The 24,906-nt window shown below is 44.4% G+C and overlaps 1 protein-coding gene across 5 annotated transcripts in view; it reads left to right on the top strand.

Annotated features, from left to right (window-relative positions):
- The window catches only part of LOC124788181, an 816,659-nt gene that overhangs the window by 623,315 nt on the left and 168,438 nt on the right, over positions 1-24,906 (top strand). For all 5 annotated transcript variants that reach the window (XM_047255338.1, XM_047255341.1, XM_047255337.1 and 2 more), the window contains exon 5: positions 17,170-17,311. In XM_047255338.1, coding sequence (XP_047111294.1) covers positions 17,170-17,311 — 142 coding nt within the window. The remainder of the gene's footprint in view (positions 1-17,169; positions 17,312-24,906) is intronic.

Raw genomic sequence — 24,906 nt, 5'->3', positions numbered from 1 at the left:
AGATGCATCTCTAGAACAGTCCTGGAAAAACGGTATCCCTACATATGGGAGGAGAAGTAGGAGGGAGGAGGACAGGTAGGTGTGGAGGTAAGACTGGTTCTAGGTTGGTTGGTCTGTATCTGCACAGCGAGGTGAACACACGTGCAGTTGCCACCACTCTCTGCTGGTGAGATCTTTTGGGGTAGGTTTTTGTGGCAGTTGAGTTATTACAATAATTTTCCTAATTTCCCAGTGTGTGTGTTGCATTATGATGCATTGTTTATGAGTGGTGGTTTTTCTCCACAACAATTCTGATGTCATAATTAGAGCATTTGTTGTAGTGTGTTTTCAGTGAGAGCTTGCTGCCCTATCCCTTCTTACCATGTATCTGTGTACAAGTTTCTCAGCAGCTATACATATGTAGACCGATAGAATGCAGCTCTTCCCACTCTTCAGTGATAATTTACTGTCCTATCCCTTCTTAACATGTATGCATGAGTGTGTGTGTATGTACAATTTCCTTAGCACCTATTTCACTTATAGATTGGTAGGCGGCTACTCTTCTTACACTTCAGTGATAGTTTTCTGTTTTGTCCTGTCTTATCATCTATCTGTGTACAAGTCCTGAGGAACTATACACTTATAAATATGAGGCAACTCTTCTGCCAATGGCTGTAAGACAGTTACCAGCCGATTTCGAATGGTATTGTAGACTAGAGCACACAGGAAGGTGAACGTTTACACACACACACGATCAGAACGGGGTGCAAAACCTGTTTCAGGCGTCCTCAGTTGAACCCCACACACGGAGGTGAGCACCGCTGGCTCATTCAGTCTGTGTTAGTGGAATGGGGCAATGTTGTTCCTTGCACTGTGAAATGGCTTGCCATTTCAAAAAACACAAACCTCTCCAGCACATGCTGTAGTCTCTGTTAGTTGTGAAATGCATCCTCAGTCCATCCTGCTACATCATCATTATTTGCAGAAACGTTTTCCTTTGTGCTCCCATTATCATCTCCTCCCATTCATTGTATAGGAGGCTATGGACGCAGTCCTCTGCTGTATGCTCACAGGTAATACAATTATTAAACACCGACATCTCCTTGGTTGAACATATTTCCCCCGAAAAGTCAGCATCTTCCACTCTAGCTTTTTCCAACCAGTTCAAGAGTGGTTGCAGTGTTGGCAAAAAGTGAGTGTGGGTAGGGGTGTCTATAGGACAGTCTTGTAAGCCCTCTGGTGGCAGTATTGTGAACTAGAGCAGTCGGTCTTCAAACTTTGAGGGGAACATGCTCATGCGCAATCGGAAAATGTAGGACTGGGGGTGGTGAAAAGTGTGGGTGGGGAGCAGCGACGTGTGTGGAGGACAAACCAGTAGCAGGCTATCGCCACTAAGAACAAATTTCCCGCCAAGACTCAAAATAAATAAATAAATAAAGACTGTACCTTTCATTCTTCCTCTCCAGTAGCTCAGCAATTCACAAGTGGGGGAGATGAGAGGAAGTGGGGAAGGGGAGGGGGAAATGGGGGAGGGGAGGGCTGGGGGATTTCCTAGGAGAGGGACAAGTGGATCAGAAGTGAACAAGTGTCCCTTTTCCCAGAGGATTGGGTGATGAGGAGGGGTAGGGGCATGGGTGCTGGGGGGGGGGGGGGGAGAATCACTTAGCAGGTTAAGGGGCCCCTGGGACGAGGAGAACGACGTGTTGAGAACATAAATCAATCACCTTGTGTATCAGTTTTATATCAAAAGTGGCGTAGAACCTGCTTTGCCCCACTCTTATTAGCGGACCATGTGACTTCGTCGATGTGGCTGCAACTGAGCAGAATGCAAAACACGTATCGGGGATGTCACTATTAACGCAAAATCCAGCTATCGATGGCAGTACAAAATGGCATACATTAGAGCCACGATTAATAGAGTATTAAGAGTGCCTTGCTAGAAAGCGAAACCAGTGAGGAAATATCTAATACAAGTCACAATTAATAATATCTACAGGGTGGCAATTCTTGAACTATATGAAATAAAATCGTCATAACTTCTGAACAGTTTGCGTTAGGAATTTCAATCTGTACGTTGGCCGTGGGGTACTATGGAATTAATATGCACAGAATGGTTTGCTTTAGCGACTAAAACCATTTTCATGTGGATGGGTTTGTCAATAAGTAAAACTGGCGTATTTGGGGGAATGAGAATCCGTATTTCGTGATCGAGAAGTCTCTTCACTCTCAACGATTGACTGTGTGGAGTGCAATGTCCAGTCATGGAATAATCGGTGCGATATTCCATGGTGGCACAGTGAGTACCGAACGGTACGTGAAGGTTTTGGGAGATGATTTCATCCCCATTATCCGAAGTGACCCTAATTTCGACAAGATGTGGTTCATTCAAGATGGAGCTCGACCCCATCTGAGCCGGCGAGTGTTTGATGTCCTGGAGGAGCACATTAGGGATTGCATTCTCACTCTAGGGTACCCAGAGGCCACTGGCATGAGCCTCTATTGGCCGCCATATTCTCCAGATCAGAACACATGCAACTCCTTTTTGTGGGGCTATATTAAAGACAAGGTGCACAGCAATAATCCGAGACGTATTGCTGAGCTGAAAACCGCCATTCAGGAGATCATCGACAACATCGATGTTTCGACTCTTCAGCGGGTCATGCATCATATCGTCGCCAATGATGGCAGACATATCGAACGTGTCATAACCTGAATCCGAATATCTGTAGTGACGTTCACCTGTTGACTAAAGTGTGTGCACGCTGTCGTAGTTTGAAAGCAATTTACGTTTTTTCGTACAGTTCAATAACTGTGTCCCTGTATTACGCTAATGTAGTTGAAAGACCTTGCAAGAAGATCAAAAGAAGCAGTTACACAGATAATTCTGTGAACTCAGCGAATACTGTCGCCTGTAATGGTAGCAATGGGGAGCTGCTAGGTACGCTCCAATGACAACGGAAGAGTATCTGATAAAAGAGCACAGTGGCTGCTTAACATTTCTCAGCTCGGAAGTGTACAAGTGCGAAGGCTGCGACAAAGATTTCGTTGGCTGAATGGGCAGGACCTTTTTCGCGTGATGTAAAGAACACGCTTTTAAACAGAATATTGAAATAGCATGTATCCGTCACTGGGCACTTGAATGGCATCAAAGCCGATTTAAAAAATCTGCACAGGGATGAAAAACGAGCTTTACTCAACTTATTAGAAGAAATCATAATCTATGCTAACTTAAGAAAATAGCTGTATGATATCCTCAAATAACCAATACGGGTTGAGACACCGCGCATTTTTCGAAATCTTGGGGGATCTGCTGTGACAGAGCAGTACAGGATGTTACATTGTCATATGATAGTCCATCATGATTATCTTCATCTTTCTCATGGGAACTGCGTTTCACGTCAGTCAATCCTCGGAACCTCAATACGAGGTACCAGACTGCATGCAACGCCCTGGGTGTGCTGCTTCTAACGTCGACGGTTCACCTGCAACTCATCCGTCTGCTGACGTCACCTGGGTCACCTCGCCTACTTCAACATATACATCCTCCGTATTTTAATATCATCTTCGTTCTACTATACATTTTATTACATTTTTACTCAAGTTATCTGACTTTTTACGTTTTATGCTTTCATTGTCTTACATTCGACGTAATGCCTTGCATTATTCGTCACTACATTACGCTCACCAAGTTGTTATGCGATATATCGTTTTTCACATAGTACATTTAAGATCCAGCTCTATAAATACAACCTATTTTAAATTAAATTTATGCTTTTGTGTTTTATCTTGAATTATACGAGGGTTGGAACTTTAATAGTGGAAACTGTTTATTTACAGCTCGTACAAAATAGATACGTGTTTCAAAGTTTTACCGACCTTCAGAGTAGTCACCAGCATTGTGTATAACCCGTTGCCAGCGATGTGGAAGTCGTACGATACTCTTAGCAGTGCCAGTTGTGTTGACAGTTCGATCGGCGCCGTCTACTGCCCGACGAATTTGTAGCAGCTCTGAAGAAAATGACGTGAAGTGTTTCCTTCAGTTTAGAAATCGAGTTGAACTCATGACAGCTTAAGTCAGGGGAGTACACTAGGTGGTATAGCACTTAGCAGCCCCATCAGTCAAACAAATCAGTAACAGCTTGCACTATAAATAGTTACCACTATTAAAGTTCCAATCATCCTATTTTACGTCCTCTTATCCCGTAAATAATGATCTGATATACTGGGTGTGCCAGAAATGTTTTGACAATTTCGAGTAGTTGTAAAGGGTGCCTCGAGAAACAAATCAGGGATAGGAACCCGTGTCTGTAAAAGTTACCCAACAACGCTACATAGGCTGACGGACCATAGGGGGAACGTCACGGAGTTTTATATGAGAAAAACATGAAATACTTCCGCAGTTGCGAATGTGGACAACTATCAGCTGTACAATACGATGACGTCAATGACAATTTGTGCCAGACCGGGACTGGAAGCTGAATTTCCCATTTATCGCGAGGAGTCACCCTACCATTAGGCTATCCGAGCACGACTCACGACATCGTACTTCCGAACAACACAGTCAATGCTATATTGTATCTCGCAATCTTCTTTGTTAATTAATGTTTTCGCAGCTGATTGCCACAGTCGCCAATGGAAAGGCCTTGTTTCCTATGAATGTGATGCTTTTATGGACGGTGGTTTCGGACACGGGTTTCCATTTGCAGTTTATTTTTATCCTGTGTACCGAAAAACACTGGAGATTTTAGAGGCTCGCAGGAGAAGAACAAACTGCAGATGAAAGCCCATGTATGAAACTGTTATCCACCGAGACAACAGAGTATGGTATTCAAACGAGACAAGGCCTTTCCATGTATCAGCTAGCTCCATCTTCTCCACTAGTGATCATGGCAATCAGTTGCGATCACTGAATAGCAAACAACATTGCGAGGAGTTCCGTCAAAGTATAAAGTCATGTTTGCTGCTCAAGGAGTAGACCAGTGGTAGGCGGCGGCGCCTGTATCTCCTGTGCTGTATAGCATCGTTGATCACGCGTTCCTGTCCTCGATTGGTCTCTCCAGACACGCTCCACAACACCTCGAAGCTTATAGAAACATTTCTGGGAAACCCTGTATACAATTTGGCTTTTACACATGTAATACTCATCACACATTTTTGAAATTACAGACATACAGATCATGTCATATTTTAGGATTTTGCAATAACACACACATACACACACACACACACACACACACACACACACACATCGTGTTTCAAAGACTTTGCGTCTAGGGGTGGCAATCACCTTTTGTTAGAGTGAAAATATTTGCTGACGCTTGTCGTCGGCCGTCGGCACTATATGTTCGTTAAGACTGGTTATGTCCCTGAGAGATGGCAGGGTATAGGCATTCTGGGATATTGTATGCACTGTATGTTGCCTGTCATCCAGTGATCTAATCCGCGCCTAAGATAGTAGGGATAGCAAATTTGAAGTTCCTGATTCGTTTCTAAAATATCTGCCACTCTTAGAAAGACTCGTTTTTATGGTTTTCGTGATGAAAATGACTCCTGGCTGGAATAGCTGGTAGGGTCTACTAGTTCGGTGAAATCTTATTGGCCCAGGGCTGAAGAATGCTAAACAAGGCGTAGTGTCGCTGAGAAGCATCAGTGAACATTTTATCTCTGACAAATGTTGTTCCTCGTGAGGTTATCTATAGACTCTACAGTTCGTTGCAAAGACTTCGAAATACCATAAAATCTGGCATGATCTTTATTTTTAAAATGGACAATTAAAGTTTGTCCCACTCAACTTGACTCGCAGAGAGAAACAACGATGCGTGGGCATGACAGAAATACAAAACGTGGACAGTTCATTTGTGAACGAGGCTTGGTGTTATCACCTCAAAACGACAAAGTCAAGAAATTCACATGAAGGGACAGTACTTTAATGACAAAACCAACATTCACACCAATGTGACGTGCGAGCTGAACAACGTCCGAAGCAAGGATATTTATGACAGTTTCACGTGCTTGTGCGTTGTTCTCAAGTGAGAAGCAGAGTATGTAGAACACCTGAAGCATTAAAACAAGCATCAGCTTTCTGTATTTTTCATTAATCCACTCTGGAAACCTTTATAGCCGTGTTGCACTGTCTGCCACAGCCTACTTAGCTACTCACCACGCCCTCCAAGACTGCCAAGCCTTCCTTCAATCCAACCTTCATCTCCAGGTCGACGTGTGCAATATCGGGTAAATGCAATTAAAGTGCAGCTAATCAAGGAGGTCCATTGTGGACTGTAATTACCGCATGGCAACGAAGCTTGCTAGATATGCTAGAGCGGTAATGGAGAACCGATTTACGCTCGAAAGAAACTAGCTCCAGTCTGGTGCTGTGCACTGTTAAACTGACGATATGAGATCCACGTTGTCATTTGACAGACCATAACTTGAGTGAAGAGTATGGCTGTAGAGAAAAAGAGACCGTGTGCCGTCACTGAAACTATTTTATGTGAACTGCAGCAACTGCAGCGCTGCGTTGAGAGAGTATCGCTGACTGAAAAGTCGAAGGAGTGGCCCTTTTGCATTAAATGGTTTAAAGAAGTTGGTAATGGAATTCGAAACCGCGGGTGAGATTGGTGTGGCACGTAGAAGAGCCGGCCGAAGTGGCCGTGCGGTTAAAGGCGCTGCAGTCTGGAACCGCAAGACCGCTACGGTCGCAGGTTCGAATCCTGCCTCGGGCATGGATGTTTGTGATGTCCTTAGGTTAGTTAGGTTTAACTAGTTCTAAGTTCTAGGGGACTAATGACCTCAGCAGTTGAGTCCCATAGTGCTCAGAGCCATTTGAACCATTTTTGAACGTAGAAGAGGAAGTCTTATGCCTGTGGAAGTTATTGACGAGGCTGCTGTTGCTGTAACCCCATGCATCACTTGTCTAGGGTAGTGGAAGTACTCTAGCTGTGTCATGAGAATTGATTTTTGGACAACATAATTGTGGAAATGAAGCAGCGATTAGTATGATTAATCAATTATTCAGAAACAGTCTTAATCGCATTTGTTATTATTATAGCACAAACCGGTTTGAACACGACGTAGGGATCATCTTCTGAGCGTTTACACCATTGGTCGACTGCTGGTGGTGTCACTCCTATAGTTTTCACCAGTGACACCACCGGCAGTCAACCAATGGTGTAAACGCCCAGAAGATGCCCCTACGTCGGGTTGAAACCGGTTGGCGGTATAATAATAATAAATGCGATTAAGACTGTTTTTGAATAATTCATGAGAATTGTCCATCCCATGGCCGAGAGTACGGAAAGTTTTGTGGTTTATTTTACACAGGTGCCCGTACAAGATCCAAACGGTGTAGCAACTGAAACCTCATGATATGCAGCAACGTTGTGAATTTGCTCTTAGGTGCCTGGCACGGATCGAAGATGAGGACTTGCGGCGATATCTTATGAAGTGACGAGGTAATTTTACATACAGGCTGCAGTGAATACACAGAACTGCCAGATTTGCGGTAGTGTTAAAACGCGTGGTGTGCACGAAGAGCTAACGGCTGTGGTCTGAATTCACAAGCGCCTTATTCTCGGTCCATTCTTCTTTGAGGAAAATAGACCAAGAGGGCCTGTCAGGTGTACCGTGGCGTCTGCACTTTATCGGGACCTTCCTTGTACAACATGCAACTGCTGCTTTGTAAGAACACAACTGTGTGATGGTTCAGATGGCTCTGAGCACTATGGGAATTAACATCTGAGGTCATCAGTCCCCTAGACTTAGAACTAATTAAACGTAACTAACCTAAGGACATCACCCACATCCATGCCCGAGGCAGGATTCGAACCTGGGACCGTAGCAGCAGCGTGGTTCCGGACTGAAGCGCCTACACAACTGTGTGGAAACCACGGCTTTCAAGCGAGATGGGCCAACGCATCATGACGCTCAACCAGTGAAAGATCTGCTTAATGCAACCTTGCGCGAAAGTATTATCTTCACAGGATTTCCTGATTAATGGCCAGCAAGATCACCTGATCAACAATCGTGTGACGTTTGACTCTGGGGATATCTAAAACAAGTGCTTACCAAGGACACGTACGATCTCTATTTGACCTAAATGCTCAATTTCATCTGCATCTACATCCATACTCCGCAAGCCACCTGACGGTGTGTGGCGGAGGGTACCCTGAGAACCTCTATGGGTTCTCCCTTCTATTCCAGTCTCGTATTGTTCTGTGTGGGCTCTAATCTCTCTGATTTTATCCTCATGGTCTCTTCGCGTGATATACGTAGGAGGGAGCAATATACTGCATGACCCTTCGGTGAAGGTATGTTCTCGAAACTTCAACAAAAGCCCGTACCGAGCTACTGAGCGTCTCTCCTGCAGAGTCTTCCACTGGAGTTTATCTATCATCTCCGTAACACTATTGCGATTATTACATGATCCTGTAACGAAGCGCGCTGCTCTCCGTTGGATCTTCTCTATCTCTTCTATCAACCCTATCTGGTACGGATCCCACACTGTTGAGCAGTATTCAAGCAGTGGGTGAACAAGCGTACTGTAACCTACTTCCTTTGTTTTCGGATTGCATTTCCTTAGGATTCTTCCAATGAATCTCAGTCTGGCATCTGCTTTACCGACGATCATCTTTATAACATCATTCCATTTTAAATCACTCCTAATGCGTACTCCCAGATAATTTATGGAATTAACTGTTTCCAGTTGCCGTCCTGCTATTTTGTAGCTAAATGATAAGGGAACTATCTTTCTATGTATTCGCAGCACATTACACTTGTCTACATTGAGATTCAATTGCCATTCCCTGCACCATGCGTCTATTCGTTGCAGATCCTCCTGCATTTCAGTACAATTTTCCATTGTTACAACCTCTCGATACACCACAGCATCATCTGCAAAAAGCCTCAGTGAACTTCCGATGTCATCCACGAGGTCATTTATGTATATTGTGAATAGCAACGGTCCTATGACACTCCCCTACGGCACACCTGAAATCACTCTTACTTCGGAAGACTTCTCTCCATTGAGAATGACATGCTGCGTTCTGTTATCTACGAACTCCTCAATCCAATCCCACAATTGGTCTGATAGTCCATATGCTCTTACTTTGTTCATTAAATGGCTGTGGGGAACTGTATCGAACGCCTTGCGGAAGTCAAGAAACACGGCGTCTCGTGGACGAATAGCGCGAGCTGGGTTTCACATGACCGTCTTTTTCGAAACCCATGCTGATTCCTAAAGAGTAGATTCTTAGTCTCCAGAAGAGTCATTATACTCGAACATAATACGTGATCCAAAATTCTACAACTGATCGACGTTAGAGATATAGGTCTATAGTTCTGCACATCTGTTCGACGTCCCTTCTTGAAAACGGGGATGACCTTTGCCCTTTTCCAATCCTTTGGAACGCTACGCTCTTCTAGAGACCTACGGTACACCGCTGCAAGAAGGGGGGCAGGTTCCTTCGCGAACTCTATGTAAAATCGAACTGGTATCCCATCAGGTCCAGCGGCCTTTCCTCTTTTGAGCGATTTTAATTGTTTCTCTATCCCTCTGTCGTCTATTTCGATATCTACCATTTTGTCATCTGTGCGATAATCTAGAGAAGGAACTACAGTGCAGTCTTCCTCTGTGAAACAGCTTTGGAAAAAGACATTTAGTATTTAGGCCTTTAGTCTGTCTTCCTCTGTTTCAGTACCATTTTGGACACAGAGTGTCTGGACATTTTGTTTTGATCCACCTACCGCTTTGACATAAGACCAAAATTTCTTAGGATTTTCTGCCAAGTCAGTACATAGAACTTTACTTTCGAATATTGAACGCCTCTCGCATAGCCCTCCTCACACTACATTTCGCTCCGCGTAATTTTTGTTTGTCTGCAAGGCTTTGGCTATGTTAATGTTTGCTGTCAAATTCCCTTTGCTTCCGCAGCAGTTTTCTAACTCGGTTGTTGTACCACGGTGGCTCTTTTCCATCTATTACGATCTTGCTTCGCACATACTCATCTAACACATATTGTACGATGTTTTTGAACTTTGTCCACTGATCCTCAACACTATCTGTACTTGAGACAAAACTTTTGTGTTGAGCCGTCAGGTACTCTGTAATCTGCTTTTTGTCACTTTTGCTAAACAGAAAAATCTTCCTACCTTTTTTAATATTCCAATTTACGGCTGAAATCATCGATGCAGTAACCGCTTTATGATCGCTGATTCCCTGTTCTGCGTTAACTGTTTCAAATAGTTCGGGTCTGTTCGTCACCAGAAGGTCTAATATGTTATCGCCACGAGTCGGTTCTCTGTTTAACTGCTGAAGGTAGTTTTCAGATAAAGCACTTCAAAAAATTTCACTGGATTCTTTGTCCCTGCTACCCGTTATGAACTTTTGAGTCTCCCAGTTTATATCCGGCAAATTAAAATCTCCACCCAGAACTATAACATGGTGGGGAAAACTACTCGAAATATTTTCCAAATTATCCTTCAGGTGCTCAGCCACAACAGCTGCTAAGCCAGGGGACCTATAGAGACATCCAGTTACCATGTCTGAGCCTGCTTTAACCGTGACCTTCACCCAAATTATTTCACATTTCGGATCTCCGTCAATTTCCTTCGATATTATTGCACTTCTTATCGCTATAAATACGCCTCCCCCTTCACTGTCCAGCCTGTCCCTGCGGTATACATTCCAATCTGCGTTTAGGATTTCATTACTGTTTACGTCTGGTTTCAGCCAACTTTCTGTCCCTAGTACTATATGGGCGTTGTGACCGTTTATTAATGAGAGCAGTTCTGGGACCTTTCTATAGACGCTCCTGCAGTTTACTATCAGCACATTAATATTGTTATTCCCTGTTGCATTTTGCCTACTCCTACCTTGCCGCGTCTCAGGAGGCGTCTTGTCGGGCCTAGGGAAGGAATTCTCTAACCTAAAAAACCCACATGTGCACTCTACACGTACTCCGCTACCCTTGTAGCCGTCCGCAGCTCGTGGTCGTGCGGTAGCGTTCTCGCTTCCCACGCCCGGGTTCCCGGGTTCGATTCCCGGCGGGGTCAGGGACTTTCTCTGCCTCGTGATGACTGGGTGTTGTGTGCTGTCCTTAGGTTAGTTAGGTTTAAGTAGTTCTAAGTTCTAGGGGACTGATGACCATAGATGTTAAGTCCCATAGTGCTCAGAGCCATTTGAACCATTTTTGAACCCTTGTAGCCGCTTCCGGCGTGTAGTGCACGCCTGACCTATTCAGGGGGACCCTACATTTCTCCACCCGATAGCGGAGGTCGAGAAATTTGCACCCCAGATCTCCGCAGAATCGTCTGAGCCTCTGGTTTAAGCCTTCCACTTGGCTCCAAACCAGAGGACCGCGTTCGGTTCTGGGAACGATACTACAAATAGTTAGCTCTGATTCCACCCCGCGAGCGAGGCTTTCCGCCTTCACCGCCAACCACCTGTACGAACTGAGGATGACCTCTGAACCCAGACGGCAGGAGTCATTGGTGCCGGCATGAGCAACAATTTGCAGTCGGGTGCACCCAGTGCTCTCTATCGCCGCAGGCAGGCCTTCTCCACATCTCGGATGAGACCCCCCAGCAAGCAGACAGAGTGAACACTGGCCTTCTTCCCCGACCTTTCCGCTATTTCCCTAAGGGGCTCCATCACCCGATTAACGTTGGAGCTCCCAATAACTAATAAACCCCTCCCCCCGTGCCTGCTCGGACCTTGCTGAAGGAGCGGCCACATGTCCACTCACAGGCAGAGCGGGCGATGCCACACGGCCAGCCTCCATATTGACCCTTCGCCTCGTGCGCCGTGAACGCCGCTGAACCCGCCACTCCCCTTGGGGAGAGGATGGCCCAACCGCGCCCGGTACCGGCGAAGATGTCTCGACAGCAGGGACAGTGGGTGAAGCATGTAACACCTGGGGTGTACCATGCGACGCACCAGACTCCCCACTGCCGCTACACTCCGAGGCAGCAGCCTGAAGACGGCTGACCGCGGCCATCAACACGTTCAGCTGTTCGCGAACAGTGGCCAGCTCCTCCTGCGTCCGTACACAGCAGTCACACATCCTATCCATCCTAAGAAATCAATTTACTGTAGAGAGTTAATCAACTTTTAACTAGACTACTAATTCACTAAAGGCGGCTGACTAAACTGACTAAACTGTGGTTAATGGCCACTTCATGTAGAAAACAATGAAAATAGCACTACCTGTCTCTGGACTGTATTGAAAACAAACACTAGCATTACTGGCACTATGGTTGACTAAAGGGACTCTCTCTGACTGTATTCAAAACACGAGATCTATGGAACACTATCACTAGCACTCGACAATTAAAGCTTCCTAAAAGCAAAAACACACGGAAGAAGAAGTGACAAGTAAGAAAAATACAGTTAATACTTAAATTAAGGTAGCTCGCTGCACAGCAGACGTGAAGGAGACGGCAGTTACGAGGACACTGACACTACTGGCACTGTTCCACCGGAACAGCTGCGAGCAACTGTTGATCATGTCGTTCCATGGATGCAGCATCTCGTCGACGTATCTGGTGCTCACGCTGAACAAATTGTACAACCAGTGGTTAATAATAAAGTCAACATTATGCTCTTCTCACTAGTTTGACCTTTCCTTCTTATGTCCCTTCCTAACTCATTACATACTGAAACATTTCTGTACGTCTTTCTTACATTCACAGCGCCAGATCTGTGGCCAAAATTAGAACTAAGTTTTTCCAGCGTACATCGGTTCCGCATTAACATATACCTACCAAGTTTCGCTGCCACACGATAATTATAGCCCACACTAGACCTGTGAGTAGCCTTACTTTAATTACAACCAGGTATGTGGAAACTTCAAGTAAATTCACAATAAAGGCTTTTGTCGTACCATTCGACGTTTCCATAGCCCACATTTCTGTCTCTCTCTACAACCAACCCATGCCTCTGACTCTCTCTCTCTCTATTCGTTTAGTCGGTTCCGACTCTTCGTGACCCCATGAACCAAATCACGCCACTTTTTCCTGTCTTGCACTTTCTCCCGTAGACCTTCCAGGTTGGAACACATTGCTTCTGTGATGCCATCGATCCATCTCATCCTCTGACGTCCTCTTCTTCTAGTTCCTTCAATCTTCCCCAGCATTAATGTTTTTTCCAGCTCTTTTCCAGCTCTTTGCAGTCCATGGAACTCTAAGAAGTTTCCTCCAACACCACAATTCGAAGGAGTCAATTCTTCGCCGTTCAGCCTTTCTAATGGTCCAGGTCTCACATCCATACATCACAACTGGAAAGACCATAGCCCTCACAATCCGGATCTTTGTTGCTAGCGTTATATCTCTGGACCTTATAACCTTGTCAAGGTTTGACATCGCCTGTCTACCGAGCAACAGGCGTCTCCGGATTTCAAGGCTGCAGTCGCCGTCAGCAGAGATCTGGGAACCGAGATAACTGAATGTGGTCACTACCTCCATGGTTTCTCCTGCTATATCCCACGAATTGGTAGGTGTAGTTTCCATAGTTTTCGTTTTCTGCACATTCAGCATAAGACCGGCCTTTTCACTTTCGTCTTTCACCTTCTGTAAGAGTCTTCTCAATTCTTCTTCACTTTCTGCCAACAGGATCGTATCATCCGCGTACCTGAGGTTGTTTACATTTATTCCAGCTATTTTAATTCCTGTTTCTCCTTCATCTAGCCTCGCATTCCTCATGACATGTTCTGCATACAGATTGAATAAGTACGGTGACAGTATGTAGCCTTGCCGGACCCCTTTCTAAATCTTTATCCATTTCGTTGTTCCATACATAGTTCTCACCGTGGCTTCTTGGTCAAGGTATAAACTCCGTATCAGATGAATGAGGTGATCTGGTACACCCATGTTTTTCAGTACGTTCCATAATTTGTTGTGATCGACGCAGTCAAAGGCTTTGGCGTAGTCAATAAAGCAGAGGTACACATCTTTCTGGACTAAGACAGTATAATATTTACAACTGACAGTCAACATAAAATTAACATGGAATGCACACATTCTTACCATCCAACACAAAGCGCGAAACTGAAGTTAAAACCCTCTGGGTTATTAGGCCGAGTCATGTTTCTTCTAAAATGATGCGGCCTGATAACCCAGAAGATTTTAACTTCAGTGACAACGGCCGCGAAAGCCTGCAGACTTACACAAAGCACGAAGCTGCTGACACCCATAACAGTCCGCACCTAGGGTCTGCGTATTTTTACCGTTATCCTCACCTATAAGTCCCTCCTCCCCCTTCGTCCTACCTTATGAGAATGTTGCCTGGATGTCCTCCTCCTCTAAATTCTACTAGCCCATTGAAATCCTGGAAAGACATGCAGTCTGCCTCGCTTTCTGCATCGACCACACTTTCCTTAGTCACCTCCTATACCAACTCTGCTGCACCCAAGTCATCTCCTCTTCCTAGAGCACCTTTGGATACGACAAATTAATCACCGAATATCCCGCCCACTAAATTACCAAGCTAGGTGACCTGCTGCGCCAGTACATCCCTGTTCTATCTTCCGTGAACCTACATGCCTTATCCCTTCCGAAATTCAACCAATTCCCACTCCCTCATGATGGAAACCGTCCCTCACCAGAAACCTCCATCTTACACCATCCTTCTATTTTATTTCTTTCCCCTTCCATCTCCTCACTGATTTTTAATCGCTCCTAGGTTTCCACAAGGAGAGGACCTTTAGTTGGGCTGAAAGAAGAAACCGCTGCGAGTAATCGACAAATCGCTCGACATTTAGATAGGATCGATGCCACTATTGGACGAAGGTTGCAGGAATGGTTGAACCATGGCCAAACACAGTGTCAAGAAGGAAGTGGTCGGCCTAGAGAGGTGACACAACGTGAGAATCGATAAGAGCCCCGGACTGATCATTATGATTGGTCCAACGTGCAACTGGTGCTCCAATAAACACAACATCCATTAACAAGTGGCTCACAGAAATTGAGATAAGCTCACGGCACCCCTTTCACCGACTGCCGTTGATATCTGTACACCAAAAAACTAGTCTGCAATGGTGTCGGGCACATTCAGTCAACAATCTCATTGACTGGAGTCCTCAGAGGTCAATCCCACTTCGAACTGAGCCCAAAAGACCAGCGAAGACGTGTCAGAAGATGCCACTGATAGCGGTGGGATACCAATCTGATTGTCGCCCGCCATAAGCTCCGACAACCACGAGTGGTAACCTAGGGTACCACTTGATTCTGTATCAGAACCCCTTTGGGTGTCATCCACGGCACTCTTACACCACAGCAGTACGTTGGCGATATTATACATCCTCTTTCGTTGCCCTTCATGGCAACTCATCCTGGGCTTACATTTCAGCAAGATAATTCCCGCCAGCACACAGAGAGTGTTTCTACTGCTTGTCTTCGCGCTTCGCAAACCCTACCTAGGCTAGCAAGGTCGCCCGTTCCGTTCCCAATTGAGAATTGTCTGGATCATTATGGGCAAGGCCCTACAAACAGCTCGTGATTTTGACGATCTAATTCCCCCAATCGAACAGAATTCGACACAATGTCCTTCAGGAGGACATCCAGCGTTCAATCAGTGCCAAGCCGAATAACTGCTTGTATGAGGGTCACTCCAAAAGAAATGCACACTATGTTTTTTTAAAATCCATCTTTTATTCTACATGATTGAAAGTTTTACAGTGTGTAGATACATCGTTTAGGAACAATATTTTCATTTCTCCACATAATTTCCAACCCTCTCAACTGCCTTACGCCATCTTGGAACCAGTGCCTGTATACCGGCACGGTAAAACTCTGGCCCAATCTGTTTGAGCCACTGTTTGGCAGCGTGCACAGGGAAGTCATCATTTTCAAACTTTGTTAAACGAAGAGAGTCTTTCAGTTTCCCAAAGAGATGATAGTCACATGGAGCCAGGTCAGGACTGTAAGACGGGTGTTTCCGTGTTGTCCATCCGAGTTTTGTGATCGCTTCCATGGTTTTTTGACTGACGTATGGCCGTGTATTGTCGTGCAACAGCAAAACATCCTGCTTTTACCGATGTGGTCGAACACGACTCAGTCTAGCTTCAGTGTCGTCACATACGCATCAGCATTTATGATGGTTCCACTTAGCATGATGTCCAGAAGCAAAAGCCCTTCGGAATCGAAAAACATCGTATCCATAACTTTTCCAGCAGAAGGTGTGATTTTGAATTTTTTTTTTTCTTGGGTGAATTTGCATGATGCCACTCCATTGATTGCCTCTTCGTCTCTGGTAAAAAATGATGGAGCCATGTTTCATCCCTTGTCAAAATTCTTCCAAGAAATTCATCTCCACCATTCTCGTAGTGTTCCAAAAGTTCGCTGCATACCGTTTTCCTTGTTTCTTTGTGAGCCACTGTCAACATCCTGGGAACCCACCTGGCACAAACCTTTAACGCCAACAGTTTCGGTATTCTGCAAACACTTCCTTCCCCTATCCCAACGTAGCGTGACAATTCATTCACTGTGATGCGTCTGTCAGCAGTCACCAATTCGTTAACTCTCTGCACATTGTCTGGAGTGTGTGCAGTACCAGGCCTGCCGCTGCGTGGACAATCCTCAATATTGCCGTGCCCGTTTTCATCACGTAACCTGCTTGCCCACCGACTAACTGTACTGCGATCGACAGCAGCATCTCCATACACCTTTTTCAACCTCTTGTGGATGTTTCCCTCTGTCTCGTTTTCGGAGCACAGGAATTCTATGACAGCACGTTGCTTCTGACGAACGTCAAGTATAGCAGCCATCTTGAAGACATGCTGTGACGGCGCCACTCACGGGAGCAGGTTGAACTAAGTTTTAAAACAAGCGGGAAGGATGTATCTACACACTGTAAAACTTTTACACATGCAGAATGAAAACTGTATTTTTACAAAAATAGTGTGCATTTCTTTTGGAGTGAGCCTTGTATATTAGGCAGAGGTGGACCACATTAGTAGCTTTCTTAATTTGTGGAGCTATTTCTCTTGAACAAATCATCCAGTTTTCCTGAAATTGTAACCATTTGCTTGTCTGTTAATGACCGTCAAATCTACAGATATCCGTCCCATTCAAATAACTGCTTCGCAGTGTGTCATTTAGTATTTTATCTTGGCGTATACTCTGGCTGAGGAATGGCCTTTGTTGAGCTGAAACAGCGACGAAGGAAGATGATGAGTGAGTGCGTGTTTTGCGTTGCAGGAGACGTGGTCGCTGGTGCCGCCCGTGGTGTCTGAGGTGGAACACGACCCACACGTGCTGCACGAGTGTGCGTACAACGTGCGTGTGGAGTCCGGCCCGTACGGCGGGCCTACTGCTGCGGAGCTCAACTACACCGTGCCTGGTGAGTCGGCCCCTACCTGCCACGCCACCTGGCCATTTGTCTCCAGCAGGCCGTAACTTTCGACACCACCTGCCGACTTTGTCCAGAGACGTCAGAACAGCCTCCGAAATGGAATGCCTGATCTGCAAATTATGACCGATGACATCGTCACCTGTTCACGTGACACCACAATATAAACATCAAATACGGAATCTTATCAGTTAGTAAGAATATGTATTGAAGCTTATGCGTCGGCCGCAGGAAATAGGAGGTAATGGACGGCCACAAACTGAAATCTAAAATAACAACAATAAAACTACGGAAATACAAGGTGTTTCAAAAAGACTGACCTGATTTCAGAACTCCCTGTTTATTGATCGAAACATAATACAAACATGGGATCAATGGCAAAACACAAAATTTTCATGTTTTAACTATGCTGTTACAAAGATGTATGAGACAGGTGAAATACCCTCAGGCTTTAAGAAGAATATACTAATTCCAATCCCAAAGAAACCAGGTGTTGACAGATGAGAAAATTACCAAATTGTCAGTTTAATCAGCCACGGGTGCAAAATACTAACACGAATTCTTTACAGACGAATGGTAAAACAGGTAGACGCCGACCTCGGGGAGATCAGTTTGGATTTCAAAGAAATGTTGGAACACGTGGGGCATTACTGACCCTACGATTTATCTTAGAAAATAGATTAAGGAAAGGCAAACCTGCGTTTCTAGCATTTGTATAGAGAAAGCTTTTGACAACGTTGACTGGAATACTCTCATTGAAATTCTGAAGGTGGCAGGGGTAAAATAGAGGGAGCGAAAGGCTATTTACAATTTTTACAGAAACCAGATGGCAGTTATAAGAGTCGAGGGGCATGAAAGGGAAGCAGTGGTTGGGAAGGGAGTGAGACAGGGTTGTAGCCTATCCCCAATGTTATTCAATCTGTATATAGAGCAAGCAGCAAAGGAAACAACAGAAAAATTCGGAGTAGGAATTAAAATCCATGGACAAGAAATAAAAATTTTGAGGTTCGCCGATGACATTGTAATTCTGTCAGAGGCAGCAAAGGACTTGGAAGAACAGTTGAACGGAATGGATATTGTCTTGAAAGGAGGATATAAGATGTACATCAACAAAAGCAAAACGAGGGTAATGGAATGTAGTCGAATTAAGTCGGGGGATGCTGAGGGAATTAGGTTAGAAAATGAGACACTTAAAGTAGTAAAGGAGTTTTGCTATTTGGGGAGCAAAATAACTCATGATGGTCGAAGTAGAGAGGATATAAAATGTAGACTGGCAATGACAAGGAAAGCGTTTCTGAAGAAGAGAAATTTGTTAACATCGAGTACAGATTTAAGTGTCAGGAAGTCGTTTCTGAAAGTATTTGTATGGAGTATAGCTTGTCTGGAAGTGAAACGTGGAAGATAAATAGTTTAGACAAGACGACAATAGAAGCTTTCGAAATGTGGTGCTACAGAAAAATGGCTCTGAGCACTATGGGACAACAGCTGTGGTCATCAGTCCCCTAGGACTTAGAACTACTTAAACCTAACTAACCTAAGGACATCACACACATCCATACCCGAGGCAGGATTCGAACCTGCGACCGTAGCAGTCGCGCGGTTCCGGACTGCGCGCCTAGAACCGCGAGACTACCGCCGTCGGCGGTGCTACAGAAGAATGCTGAAGATTAGATGGATAGATCACATAACTAATGAGGAGGTATTGAATAGAATTGGAGAGAAGAGGAATTTGTGGCACAACTTGACTAGAAGAAGGGATCGTTTGGTAGGACATATTCTGAGGCATCAAGGGATCACCAATTTAGTATTGGAGGGCAGCGTGGAGGGTAAATATCGTAGAGGGAGACCAAGAGATGAATACACTAAACAGATTCCGAAGGATGTAGGTTGCAGTAGGTACTGGGAGACGAAGAAGCTTGCACAAGATAGAGTAGCATATAGAGCTGCATCAAATCAGTCTCAGGACTGAAGACCACAACAACAATTACAAATGTTCTACGTGCCCACCAGCAGCAGCACGGATGACACCTAGACGACAGATAAATTCGTCACAAACTTTACATTAAGTACCTGCTTTTACAGAAGTTATGGAAGCTGTTATTCTCTTGTCCACTTCTTGCATGTCATCAGGTAAAGGCGAAATGAACACCCTTTCCTTCACATATCCCTGCAAGAAAAAATCGCGTTGCCAAGAATGCGGGGTAGTGTCTCGGGGTCTCCGGCGCCCTATCCAGCATTGAGAAATAGTGTCATTGTACCGGTGTGGTGAAGCTGCATGCTGTTCTCAAATGAAGTCTTCCTGAAGTTGTGGAAAAAGCCAATTCTGCAGCGCTTGAAGACAGTTCATTCAAGTCACTGTTTTCCTAAAAAAATAAGGGACTGTACACTTTTTCATGAGAAATGGCACAAGAAACGATCACTTGAGGTATGTTTCTCTCGTGCTGAATAATGTCTAGAGGGTTATGGAGTCCCCATATGCTTTACAACTAGCTTGAAATGTTGCTTCATCACTGAAAATTAACCGTGGTAAAAACGTATGGTCTTCCATGTCCTCTAGCAGAGCACTGCTGAAGTCAATCCGCTTCCTTTTATCACCAACCCTAAGAGCTTGCACTAATTTGTATGGTTTACAGACCAAACGACGCCTTAACACTCTGTGGTGTCACCGCCAGACACCACACTTGCTAGGTGGTAGCCTTTAAATCGGCCGCGGTCCCTTAGTATACGTCGGACCCGCGTGTCGCCACTATCAGTGATTGCAGACCGATCGCCGCCACACGACAGGTCTAGAGAGACTTCCTAGCACTCGTCCCAGTTGTACAGCCGACTTTGCTAGCGATGGTTCACTGACTAAATACGTTCTCATTTGCCGAGACGATAGTTTAGCATAGCCTTCAGCTACGTCATTTGCTACGACCTAGCAAGGCGCCATTATCAGTTGCTATTGATCTTGTGATGCATGTACCGTCAGACCGACGTTCACCATTAACGGATTAAAGTTAAGTATTCCACCAGCTACGTCCGTTTTTTCTAAATTCTAATTTCCTTGTCCTGTTCCATACCTCACGCCAGCCTGCGTGAGCTAAAACGCCTGCCTTTCGGCTTCCTCTTCTAACCAGGTGTTGGCTCTCCTGCCAACCCACAACACAATCGTCACACAGTCGTATGAGGCATTGCCATTTCTTTGCCTGCGCGGCGAGTAGACTTTCGTGGATCCTGCGTAAACATTTGCCGAATTCTTTCCACTATGTCATCAGAAGCGAGAGGTCGACATGGACTCTCACTTTTGCACAAGCATCCTGTCTCTTCCAACTGGCGATAACATCGACGAATGTTTTTGGGTGCAGGCAGATACATTGTGTAAAGTTAATAACGGATTTAGCTATCGTCTAGATGATGTTCGTGCTGCTGCTGGTGGACACAAAGAGAGTTTTTAATAGCATAGCTACAACTTTACGATTTTGCTAGTATTTTGCAGTCCATCCCATGTTTCTAGCATGTTTTCTTCAATAAATATTGTGTTTCGAAATCAGGTCATGTTTTTGAAACATCAAAGGAAACACAATACAAGGTTTCAGAGACGCAGAAAACCACAACATTAGCTTGAATCTACTACAACTGGAATCCAAAAATAAGCTCGACCTATTGAAAAGCCGTATACCAGTACGGAAGAAACCGATACCAATATAGGCAATAAAAAATCGTGGCAGTTAACGAAACGTGGTATCGGAAATATTACCTGACCTGTGTTATATAGTTCAATTAAAAAGCTGAATACAGAAAGTCAGAAATCCGCACTAATACATGAAGCTAAAAAACGATACCAATACCAATGAGAATGAAGATGAAATCGCGATAGTAGCCGTCGGATTTTACCAGTGACGTACTGAACAAGCGGAAAATTCCGTAAACAGGATGACTAACGTCATGTCATTGAGAATATTTTGAAACGTAAATGACACAGACGGTAAAATTCAGTGTATTTACTTCATCGGAGAAAGAAAATAGTACTAATTACTATTACTTTAATCAAATATCAATAAAACAAACATTTTTGGATTAAAAAAAAAAAAAAACAAAAAACCAATCGCGTAACGTAAAAACAAATACTGTAATGGTAGTAGGCTTGAATACATACAGTACGAACTAAAAAAATTGGTTATCGTAAATAAATCGTGGCCAGAATCATCTTTTAGGTAATACAGTTCGAGGGGAGACCTCGAGGATGAAGATTGATAAATCGGTTAGGAATTGTAATTCCCTCCTAAATAGAAGAGGCAGTCTTGTTTCTCATACGCAGCACAGATTAAAAGTATAACAACTCTTGGAACCACGGGTATTATACCTCAATGCTCGAAACCAACGAAAATATGGCATCAGCACTTTAAAAAAATGTGGCATTGCGGCAGTTATGTAGTTGGCGAAAGTCGACGATTTGTATGGCAAATACCTCTTGGCCTGTAAGTGTAGCGCGACATTAGGAGGAAATAAAACGAAGAAATATACCACACAAATTCAGTCTTTATCTCTCAACCCACGTAGCACACCGAGCAATAATTTTGGCTTCCTTGCAATGATGGACATATGGTCCGGATCCTAAACATTGCTATGCGCTTCACAAGTATACGAACTGGAATGCAGTTAAATTAATATTTGTTATTCGTATGTTAGGTTTCCCTTTATAGTTTATTATTCGGGTAGTAATTTAGACTCGATGGTAGGTGGCAAGTCTCACGAGTAGTTCATACAAAAGGAAAAGTCTTTTATATGCGTTTGTAAAATTGCTCAGAATAGTCTTTTCTCTCTTCAACCTGACCATACAGTCATCTTCAGACGATATTTCAGCCGGATTCAGTAGGAAACGATGCTTGGTAAATATCGCCGGCAACTCTTAGCAAGCAACGTTCTCACCTGATGATGACGGCCAGGTCAAAGCAATTCTATGATTCCACTGAAGATCCAACAGGATTATTATCAACAGTATTTTATAGGGCAGAACATGATACTACATTTGCTGTGGAATATCCTCCATTATTTCTTTTCGTAACTAAATATGCATGTTGTTTCTTACACATATTCAGAACGCGCGAAAAGATAAACTGTCAGCACTGCATTAAAAAAGTCTTAATTGAATGGTGTTGCCAAACTGATTGCATGCAATGTTGTGAAATATTTAAAATCACAGTAATTACATGAAAGTGTCTTCGATTCATCCGATAATTTGCACATTAGTAAACATACATTATTCCTTATTTTGGTTTACTGAATATACTTCCACATTAGTCATGAATTCTGAACACCGAAAGCCAATGACCGAAGTAGGTTATTTTCAGAATCGCGACTAATTGAACCTGGATGTATCTCCGTTGAACCTAAAATTTCACTATGGTGTGTATGTTTTCTACGTCTCTAATACATGTTAGTAACAACATGTGCATAATTATTTTCTTATCTTGCGAAATACGTAATTTTTGAAGTATCTATTTATATTTAAAGTTTTCCGGTCAAGAGAGTCAAGTAAAATATGTCCTTCGCACCAGAACCTTACATAGAATCAGTTTTCGATAACAAAATTAGAATTCATGTATTCCCCACTCCCTCTATATTGCATACATCAAAAACTCTAAAAAGCTTCCTTGTCATAGAAAGAAGGCACTTGAAATTGGGCAATTATCGATGTGTTGACTTAGCTGAATAGAGTGGGGGAGCAGATTCACATACGCAATATGAAACAGACGGGAAAGACACTTTTGCTACATGTAGTGGAAGATACACAACCTAGAAGAACCATTTTCCCTCTTCTAATTCCATGCACGGCTGCTACAGGAAAGACTACTCTATGTGTAAGCTAGAATGTATGTGTTTTTCTTGTCGTGGACACATTGAGAGATGTATGTTCAACGAAGCAATACGTTTCTTGATTTGTTTTGCAAATTGTGGGTAGGTTCTCCTTCAGGCACAAAACATTTGTTATACCATATTCCACGGCAGTTTTCTGAGAATTTCTGCTAGATTCTCATGGTGACTAAACGGACACGCGGCGAAGTACTGCCATGCACAAAAGTATCGGAATGATCGGTCTCACGACAAGCCAGATTTTCTGCCACCCACATAAAAAAGCTTTCATGTGGGTTTTCTAACCACGTGGTGGTACCACCGTATGATCATTCTAAATTGGTAACCGCAAAATAACCTCAGGGAAAGGTTTCCATATGGTAATTAATGGAGATTTAAGTTAATACTACGGTAATATTCGTTCAGGACTGAGACACAATTAACGTTTTTGTGAATAAGAGCTTTTGCAAGAATATCTGTACTCCTGAACTTTTACGAAAAGTTCGAAGTATTCATACTCTGTAACAGATCTGCCCCCTTCCAGCATTGTTTCGGTTCCATCCTTCTCAGTTTCGTGTGTTCAAAAATTGTGCGAACTGTTGTGCGCTGGGCGTCAGCTACGCAGTGTCGACATGTAAGAGGCACAGATGGGCAAGTAAGTCACGAAGCGAGGATGGCTAAGCTCAGCGGTAAACTGCCAGAGAAGCAAAGAACGATGTAGTAAGGGAGTCGTTGCCAGCACACTCGAGCGAGTCTCTTTGTTATGGGCGACGGGACTAGACACCAGGTTTTAGAGAAACAAATGGGCAGTAACGGAGTACAAAGAAGGCTGAATTTGAGGACAGGACGGCATTCGATTCGTGGACTTGGTCATCGCTGAGTTCCTACACCACGATGCTGGAGCAATGCTCGACTGTGAGGCGACTGGGCAGTGCTAGCAGCAGTATCTAGTTCGAGACCAGGTCTCGTCTGCTGCCTTACTGGGTTCTTCGCAGGACTTTGTGCCAAGCCCCGCTGGCCTGTCTGTACCAGCCGCCGCTGATGCTGTGGCCAAGGGGGGGGGGGGGGGCCTTGGCGGGAGGGGCTCAGCGTCACAGCGCCAGCTGCCTTCTGTCTGAGGGGTATGGCTCGAGACCCGGACACAGCTTCCATTGCCACCGCAGAATGAAGACCAGCGGGGCCGCCACCTGACCACTGTCGCAACTGGCCGTGACCTTGCCTTCGCCATTGGGCCAGGGTCATGATGCAGTACAGCCAGTTACCATCCCAGCAGCCGACGTCAGCTGCACCGCCCAGGTCTCACAAGGAGAAGTGTGCCTGCCTCATGTAGAATTCAAGATATAAGAAAGTTTTATTGTTAACTTGTCCACATCGTTTCACAGTATCCCTGCCACCTATGGCATCATCACACACGCACGAGTCCCTAAAGAGGCACCAGTACAGAGTGGTTCCGTACAGAGTGGTCCCCTACAGAGTGATCCGTACAGAGTAGTGCCAGGACAGCCGAAGTTGCAGCAATCAACAGTGCAGGTTGTACTGTACTACCCCCGCAGTGCATCGTTCGAGCCACAGCCTGCTGTGTCGTTATTGGGATGAGTGAAACTATTTTATTCTTGCATGGTGGTAATCATGGGATCGAAGTTTAGAGGGCGTTAGTTTACGAATATTGCATTTATGAAACCAGAGAAATCTGTGGATCTGTCGCAATTTAGGACCAATGGTAATGTTGAATAGAGCCACGCGGTGTAGCT

The sequence above is a fragment of the Schistocerca piceifrons genome, chromosome 3 (assembly GCF_021461385.2).
Source record: "Schistocerca piceifrons isolate TAMUIC-IGC-003096 chromosome 3, iqSchPice1.1, whole genome shotgun sequence".
Taxonomy (NCBI): Eukaryota; Metazoa; Arthropoda; class Insecta; order Orthoptera; family Acrididae; genus Schistocerca; species Schistocerca piceifrons.
The sequence above is the reverse complement of the archived record's forward strand: the minus strand, read 5'-3'. Positions and strand labels throughout refer to the sequence as shown.